This window comes from Gossypium raimondii, chromosome 8 (assembly GCF_025698545.1).
Source record: "Gossypium raimondii isolate GPD5lz chromosome 8, ASM2569854v1, whole genome shotgun sequence".
NCBI lineage: Eukaryota > Viridiplantae > Streptophyta > Magnoliopsida > Malvales > Malvaceae > Gossypium > Gossypium raimondii.
The window spans coordinates 49,335,310-49,343,880 of record NC_068572.1 but is presented as its reverse complement, the minus strand read 5'-3'; the positions used below and the strand labels follow the sequence as shown (position 1 = coordinate 49,343,880).

Sequence of the window (8,571 nt, the reverse complement as noted above, 5' to 3'; positions counted from 1 at the left end):
TCTTTTGTGCTTATATATATATATATATATATCTCATAGATATTTTTAAAGACTTATTTTAATATTTAACTTAATTCACAAATTTGCTTTTAAATTTATAAAAATAAGTAAAAATATTTTATTTATTAATAAACCAATATATATCATTTTTCAAAATTTATACAAATTATTTAATTTTTATTTTGAATTTACAAATAATTTTCTAAATGAAGAAAATGAGTAAACACGTAAACTATAGGAAAATAAAAATACTTATTATTTCTGAATTTTATGAATTAATTGTAAAAATATTTTTAACTAAAAGTTTTCTTTAATTTTCAATTTATTCATGGTACCTAAAAATTTTAATTTTATTTAGAAAGGTATAATTAGAGAAATATAAATGAATGCATCACTTTCTTTCCTTTGCATCACATCAAACGAAGCCTATGACTTAATCTTTTCCTTTTTTATATATAGTTAAATCGCTAAACTAATTAGAACTTGGTTGAATAGATTAAATTGATTGTCTTACAACCATTTCTATCTATCATCCATTTTATTTTATTTTTCGAACATTTCGTTTAGTATACTAACATCAGCTAAATTTTATTTAGAATATCTAATGTTTTTTTTTGATTTGTAAGAAAAAAACCATTGAAGTGATGGGATCATTTACACGTAGATTAAACCGCTTCTCTATTAGGGTTTTAAGTTTAAAAATTTGAAATTTTAGATAATTTTAAGGGAAATTAAATCACAAAGTTAACAGAAGAGGAAAAAAGCTTTTGTTTGATGTGTTTCTTTGTCGGGGAAAGAGGTTGGACGGTGAAGAAGCTTTTGAATAGTTTAATGAGTTGAAATTGAGTGATCAAAGTGTAATTTTATTAATATTTGAGCGATGTTGGATATTGTTTTATTTATTAATAATTTAACAATTCAATAACTTAAATGATAATTTTTAAATAATTTAACTTTGTGAAATTAAATAATTTTAAAAATTGAATTTATTTGATAAAATTTCTTTCTTTATACGGGTAATTAGTTTCCATGCAAACCAATGATATATAAACCCCTCGAATTCAAAACACAAAATCCTTGCTAGGGTTTTAACTGTTAACTTTAGTTCCCATTTTGTCTGGAGCTTTCGAGATTCAAACAATGGCAGCTAGATTCTTCATTTCAAGAAGTTCATCCAAAACCCTCAGTCAACTTCTTCTACCATGTCTCCACCAATCTCACTACCTCGCTACCACTCTTCCCCGAAACTCAAGAGGCTTTTCCTCTGAGCCTCCCGGCTTTGCCTCCGATAACCGTGTTCCGGCCACCGTCATCACTGGTTTTCTCGGTTCTGGAAAGGTCTCTAACCAGTTTGACGAATTGTTTGCTTAGCTTAGTTTCATCTCCAGTTTAATATAGATTCAATGTTGATTTTTTGTTTTTAATTGCAGACTACTCTCTTAAATCATATCTTAACTGCTCAACATGGCAAACGGATTGCTGTTATCGAAAACGAGGTACTCGCAATTATTTTAGATTTTGAATGCTGCTAGGTTAGGCTTTCATTTTGTGGATGAATGTAATAGAAATCATTGTTGCTGATTTCTGGAAGGTAATTTCAATTATGACTTTGGTTAATTGGGACGCAGTTTGGTGAGGTTGATATTGATGGATCATTGGTTGCTAGTCATTCATCTGCATCTGAAGAAGACATTGTCATGGTCAACAATGGTTGCCTTTGTTGTACCGTGCGAGGAGATCTAGTTAAAATGCTGTTGGACCTGGTTAAGAAGAAAAAAGACAAATTTGACCATATTGTTATAGAAACCACAGGTAAAACCAGGTTTTTACTTGGGTTTTGGAGAGTTGAGTTACTTAGTTTATGATATATGGTGCAAATTACTAAGTTTTGTTGTAGATAAATGCTGTCTGCCTGAGTTACCTGGTTACATGCATCCAATAACTTGCTCAAAGCTTCCCCACTTTTTTTTTTTTGAGAAACTGTTTTTGCAGGCCTTGCTAAGCCAGCTCCTGTTATAGAAACCTTTTGTTCTGATGAACTGGTTTCACGGTATGTGAAACTGGATGGAGTTGTAACTTTAGTTGACTCGAAGCATGCTATGAAGCATTTGAATGAAGTTAAACCAAGATTTGTTGTGAATGAGGCAGTTGAACAGGTTGCTTATGCTGACCGTATAATCATGAACAAGGTGAACTTTTATTTCTATTTTTTTCAATTTATATGGCCTTATATGTGCATCTTGATCGTTTTCTACAGTGGTCATATTGAAAGTACAGGATAAAACATTTAAAATGCTTGTAGATCTACTATTTGCAATGTTGTTTGCTTGTTTCAATTGTTGTGCAGATAGATTTGGTCACTGAGGGTGACTTGGAGAAACTGACTGATAAAATCAAGGTACACATTTCCAATTTCCAGTACCCTGAATTCTATTTTAGGTTTGTAAATTTAATGAAGAGAAACAATAAAATAAGGAAACGATTAGAACCATTTTTTTGTTGTCTCTCTGAGTTTTCTATTTCATGAACACTATTCTAAAAATCGAGGTCTAATGTCAATTGTATCCGTAGAAGTAGCTTTAAGTAACAACTTCTGGTTTGGTGCTTTCCAGCATATTAATAGCATTGCTCAAATCAAGAGAGCGAAATTTGGAGTCGTTGACATGGACTTTGTTTTGGGAGTTGGAGGATATGATCTTGACAGGTCAGTTATGCTTCACTAGTTGACTATTTGAAAACAACTGTTTTTTGCAATTACTTTTCCAGGATTATTCAAAAGCATCTGAATTATCTGTTCACTTCACTTGTGTATCTGATATCTTTTTTAAAAGGTCTAACTCATTTGTTTTGCAGAATTGATTCTGCAGTTAAAGTAGATGATTCTCACCGTGGAAACCATCACCATGACACACATGGTAGTATGTTATCTTTTCGTATTTCTTTCCTTTGTTAGTTCTTGTGTTTTAAACCTTTTTTTGTCTATAATAAATGATAATTTTAAGAACAATGGACAGGAACATAGATGATATTGTGGAATTGCATTTTTGTGGATAGCTTTGTCCACTGTCAAATTATTGGCTCTTCTTCCATAGGAAGTTGTACCTATTGTAGCTTAAAATTCATTCTTCTTATCTTTATTTTAATGTATTTTATCTTATTTTACTTTTGGACATTATAGGACACCACAAGGATCATCATCATGACCACTTGCATGATTCTGCTGTATCTAGTGTTAGTATTGTTTCTGAGGGAACCCTTGATCTTGATGAGGTAAGAAATACTTTATAAAAGTGTAGCTTTTCCCGGCAAGAATGGGTGAAACTACATATAATGCCATACAATTTATAAGTGAATTAGGATTTGGAGGGAGGAAACGACATGCTTGATAAAATTGGATTTGTAAATTTAGGGTCTGATTGGTTAAGTGTAAGCAGGGGGAGGCAGGGGCCTTGCCCACCTGGTTTGGTAAAATTGTTATTTGATCCCCCAAAATTGTAAAGTTATCAGTTAATAAAATAGTAAAACTGCAGTCCCTCCCTCAAAAAACATTATAATTTAATCTCAGCCCCTAGTTAAAGTTTTCTAGCTTCCCCCTGAGTGTAAGGTTTGGCATGGAAATGGTTCAATGTCAAAGAAGCATAAGGTGGTCTGTGCTTGTCGATTTTATGGCTGAAAAGTTGAAAATATGAGAAAATACAAACAAAAATATAACCATCAATTTTGTGCTGAAAAATTAAACCTCTTATCAATCAATTAATTTTGTTCCTTCATAACCAACATTCTTTGAGTTATATATTTCATATCGTTAATTGGTGTAGTTGTTACATGGTTGTGGATGAAGCAGGTTGATGATTGGCTTGAAAGATTGATGGAAGAGAAAGGGGAGGACCTATATAGAATGAAAGGAGTGTTGTCTGTGAATGGCTCTGATCAGCGTTATGTTTTTCAGGTCCTATTATTCACCCCACGTTTCCAATTACCTTTTTTTTTGGGGGGTCAACCAATGAAGTAACTTTATTGTCCTCTAAAATTGTGAGCACGATGGCAGGGAGTGCATTCCACATTAGATGGCTGCCCGGGGAAAACATGGGAACCTGATGAGAAGAGAACTAACAAGCTGGTTTTCATTGGAAGAAATTTGGATGAAACTGCACTTAGAAAAGGTTTCAAAGGTTGTCTAATTTGATATATAAACCAAAAATTGGGGGACAAAATCAACTACAAACACTGGTAGGTCCCCTAGTATTAGTTTTGTTTCGTTTAAAATTGTAATTAATTAATCTCCTTTTTCTACCTTTCAGGATGCATCGCTCTTACAAAAACACGGAATCAATAAGCTTTTTGATTGGGGAGTTTGTTGATTTCGTCTTTGTAAAACTTCTGATTTTCTTTATTTTCCAAGTGCAGAATCTGTAAAATAAGATTGAATTTTTCAAAATTAAAATTAAACATAAATTCTATTTTAATATGCGGTGGGAATATAAGAAAATTTGATATAATGTTTGAATTTTGTTAGGTTAATAAAAATTTAATTTTCATTCAATTGTATATATATTTATTTATTTTATTTTTACTCAATTGTATTAATTAAAAAATTATTTCATTTTATCTAATTATTTCTAAGGTAAATTACCTAATTCGTCACAATTTTTTGGGTGCTTATTCAAATAAAAGTATTTGCAATTTGGTCAGAAAATTTTTATTTTGGTGATCCAAACATTAAATCCTTAATGATGGAACTAGTATTTTTGACCATTTCTTTAGCCCTCTCAACTGTTCATCACCTTCTTCCCCTTCATGCCACCCCTTGCTTCCACCATTCTTCTTTTTCTTCCTTTGCTCCCTGCTTCCATCAAATCTCTTCCATAAAAATTTGATTGATCTGCTACAATGGATTTCTCACCTCGAGTGTAGGACGAATTTACTAAATCAGATTTGTGACTTCATTATTATTTGACCCCGAGTATAGGATGAATTTATTAAACCAGATTTGTTTTCCCAATTTCAGTCATTAGGAAATAATCATGTACGGCACTCTATTCGTATTGTTATTTTAATTAATTACATTTGTAATTAATTTTATAAATGAAGGATTTTAAGATGTATTTCTTTCTTTGTGTTTTTTTTAATGTTAAGTGGATTTCAAACAGGTGAAATTGCGAAGATTTAGCCCTTCATTATTTCTTGACTTAGAGTACAGGAGTAATTTGCTAAACGAGCTTGTTGATTTTAATTTCAATCACCTTGCACAGCTTTTGGAATTGGAAGTGAACATGTATGGCATTACCCTCCTTTCGTATTATTTTCATTTGCAATTAATTTAAGGGGCATTTGTTTGTTCCCTCCTAAACTTTATTTATTTACATCCATTTGTTTGTTTTGTTTGGCCTTTCTTTTTATGTTCAGTATGGATTCGACAACTGCTTCTTCTTCTCAGTATAGTTTTGTAGGCTCTAACAGTGGAAATGAGTCTCCTCTGCATTCAGGAGTGAGACCTGCCACTATGGATTCGCCAGGATAGCCATCATATAATGGAGGGGGTTTTACAACAACTTCACTCAGTTGGTCTAACAATGTGTTTTTAATGCGGGTGTTGGATTTTAACTCAGCAAACTAAGTTTTAAATCAACTAAAATGAATGTTGAGATGTTTGAAAGATTAAAACAGAAGCAAAAACGAAAGAAAGTTGAATGAGCAAAGTGATTTTCTCATTACTCAAATAAGTGCATGGTTACATACATAAATAGTTCAAAAATACATAGAAAGAAAACAAAGCTTGCTTGTGCAAGTAACTAAAGGTTTACATCAACAAAATGACAACCTAATTTGACTACTAAATCAGCTAAGCACACATTTATCCTTAGCTGATCAAAGCAAATAATGATTACACCATAGGCTAACAAAAGTCAACTAAATAAACAAAGCTTCTGTCGAATTGCACCATGGACTTTAGCATGCTTCTGCCGAGTTTCTGGTTCCATGCATGCAATGTGAGTTTTGCATAGTTTCTTGCATGTTGCTGCTGTTGTTGCCACCTTTTGAACACTCCTCCTTGGCTACAACGCAGCAAACCCCGATCTTCTCCTTCAAATATTCAAATCTTGAAGCAGCCAATGGTTTGGTCAACAAATCAGCAAGTTGATCTCTCGAGCAGCAATGAACCAAGTTTACCTCTTTGGACATTTCAGCTTCTCGCACAAAATGATATTTAATTTTAAAATGCTTAGTCTTACCATGAAAAACCGGATTTTTAGCAATGGCAACAGCAGATTGATTGTCAACCTTGATCACTGTAGCCTCCTTTTGATCAGCATTCAGATCGCACAACATTTTTCTAAGCCAAATGGCTTGATTTACTGCAGCTGCAGCAGCAATGTATTCTGCCTCAGCAGTGGATTGAGCCACTGTCTGTTGCTTCTTCGAGCTCCAGCAAAAAACACCTGAACCAAGGGTGAAGAAGTAGCCTGATGTACTCTTCATGTCATCAGCAGAGCCAGCCCAATCACTATCTGAATAACCTACCAGTTTTAACTCCTTAGCTCTTTCAAACTTCATTCCACAATTCAGAGTCCCTTTAACATACCTTAGAACCCTTTTTGCTGCTTTAAAATGTGCAACTGTGCAGCAATGCATGAATCTCGATAGAAGACCAACAGCATGCATGATGTCTGGCCTAGTTGCAGTCAAGTAGAGTAGGCAACCAACCAAGCTTCTATAACTCTTTTCATCCACTCGATCTTCATCACTTAGGCTGGTTAGTTTTTCTCCTAAAGCTACAGGAGTGCTGGCAGGTTTGCAGTTTGACATGTAAAACTTGCTCAAAACCTTTGATGCAAAGCTTTCTGGCTTATGAAGATGCCTTGCTTGTTCTGGTTCACTTCCATGCCAAGGAAGTATGTAATCAAGCCAAGATCAGTCATCTCGAACACACTTTGCATTTGCTTCTTAAAGATCTCAATTGGCTCCCTTTTGCAACCAATGACCAACAGATCATCAACATATAGAGATACAATCAGTAAGGTCTCATCACCCTCCTTCTTAACATAGAGAGTAGGCTCACTAGTGCTCTTTGTGAACCCGAGCCTTGTCAGGTAGGCATCTATACGATCATACCAGGCCCTTGGAGCCTGTTTAAGGCCATAAAGGGCCTTCTTGAGCTTGTAGACCTTTTGTTCCTCTCCCTGAACTTCAAAGCCTTCAGGTTGCTCTATGAAGATTTCCTCCATGAGGAATCCATTTAAGAAAGCTGGTTTGACATCCAATTGATGCACCTGCCATTGTTTCTGAGCTGCTAAGGCAAACAACATCCTTATAGTGTCCAGCCTTGCAACAGGAGCAAAGGTTTCAAAGAAATCGACTCCCTGCTGTTGGCTATACCCTTTCACAACTAATCTGGCCTTGTGTCTGTTCAGTGATCCATCTGCATTGCTTTTGATTATGAACACCCATTTAACTCCAATGATCTTCCTATTTCTGGCCTATCAACCAGCTCCCAAGTTTCATTCTTTTGGATCATCCTTAGTTCAGCTTCCATAGCCTCTTTCCAGCATTTCTCTTTCGAGGCTTCAGCATAGCAGGATGGCTCAACCATGGTCACAGCACATCTTTCATAGATGTCTGCCAGTGTTCTGGTGCCTCTGACAGGTATATCATCTAAATCATCCACAGCTTCATTTTTAATTTCAGCATGCATCAAGGTACTGCAAGTCTTCTTCATCCAGACTTGCATTTGTCTCATTCCCCTTCCAACAGCTTGCTTCATTAAACTTGACATCTCTGCTTACAATCACTTTCTTGGTTGATGGATCAAAGATCCTATAACCCTTCTTCACACTGCTGTAGCCTACAAATACTCCTGGCACAAACTTTCTTTCCAGCTTGGTTCTTTTCTCTGTTGGCACAAGTGCATAGCACAAGCATCCAAACACTTTCAAGTGTGACACGATTGGTTTCTGCCCAAACCAGGCCTCAAAGGGTGTTTTACCCTTAACTGCTTTAGTTGGTAGTCTATTCAGCAAGTAAACAGATGTGTTTACTGCCTCAGCCCAGAAGTTGTTTGGCATTTTGGCCTCAAACAGAAGGCATCTGGCCATATCAAGAACAGTCATGTTTCTCCTCTCACAAACACCATTTTGCTGTGGTGTGTAGACAGTGGTCAGTTGGTGTAGAATGCCAGCTTTATCACAGATCTTCTGGAACCTCTGAGACACATACTCAGCTCCATTGTCTGATCTTAGGCTCTTGAGCTTGCAGTTGGCTTGGTTTTCAGCCAAGGCTTTGAATTTGGAAAAGAAGTCAGTAACATCTGACTTTTGTTTCAAGAAGCTCACCCAACAAAACCTGGTGCAGTAATCAATGAACAAGGCAAAATACTTGCAGCCATTTAGTGAGCTAGTCTTCATTGGTCCATAGATGTCTGTATGAACCAACTGAAGTTTCTCCTGGGCTCTCCATGCCTTGTTGATTGGAAAAGGCAGTCTGGTCTGCTTACCAAGTTGACAGATTTCACATACTTCTTTCTTTGACTCGAACTTGGCCATTTCTTCAACCAAATTCAGTTTTTGCATTTGC

The 8,571-nt window shown here is 35.2% G+C and overlaps 1 protein-coding gene across 4 annotated transcripts; it reads left to right on the top strand.

Moving 5' to 3' along the window:
• Nucleotides 1-1,063: 1,063 nt before the first annotated feature.
• Nucleotides 1,064-4,499, top strand: LOC105791867 (uncharacterized). Of its 4 annotated transcripts, none has more exons than XM_052634243.1 (11): nt 1,064-1,338; nt 1,431-1,496; nt 1,629-1,812; nt 1,978-2,189; nt 2,348-2,398; nt 2,613-2,704; nt 2,854-2,915; nt 3,179-3,270; nt 3,845-3,949; nt 4,049-4,163; nt 4,302-4,499. In XM_052634243.1, exons 1-11 carry the CDS (start codon nt 1,141-1,143, stop codon nt 4,334-4,336), a joined length of 1,212 nt encoding a protein of 403 aa, XP_052490203.1. In that variant the 5' UTR covers nt 1,064-1,140; the 3' UTR covers nt 4,337-4,499. The 4 variants fall into 4 exon arrangements, with proteins under 4 accessions (XP_052490203.1, XP_052490204.1, XP_052490205.1 ...); XM_052634244.1 differs by having other exon boundaries at nt 1,065-1,338; nt 1,993-2,189; XM_052634245.1 differs by having other exon boundaries at nt 1,065-1,338; nt 1,993-2,189; nt 4,049-4,230.
• Nucleotides 4,500-8,571: the final 4,072 nt, after the last annotated feature.

Excerpts from the sequence above, each read along its gene's own strand:
- LOC105791867 (XM_052634243.1), top strand. The coding sequence starts at position 1,141 with ATGGCAGCTAGATTCTTCATTTCAAGAAGTTCATCCAAAACCCTCAGT. Across the intron at positions 2,190-2,347 it reads ACCGTATAATCATGAACAAG|ATAGATTTGGTCACTGAGGG; the intron begins GTGAACTTTTAT and ends ATTGTTGTGCAG. Across the intron at positions 2,916-3,178 it reads CCATCACCATGACACACATG|GACACCACAAGGATCATCAT; the intron begins GTAGTATGTTAT and ends TGGACATTATAG.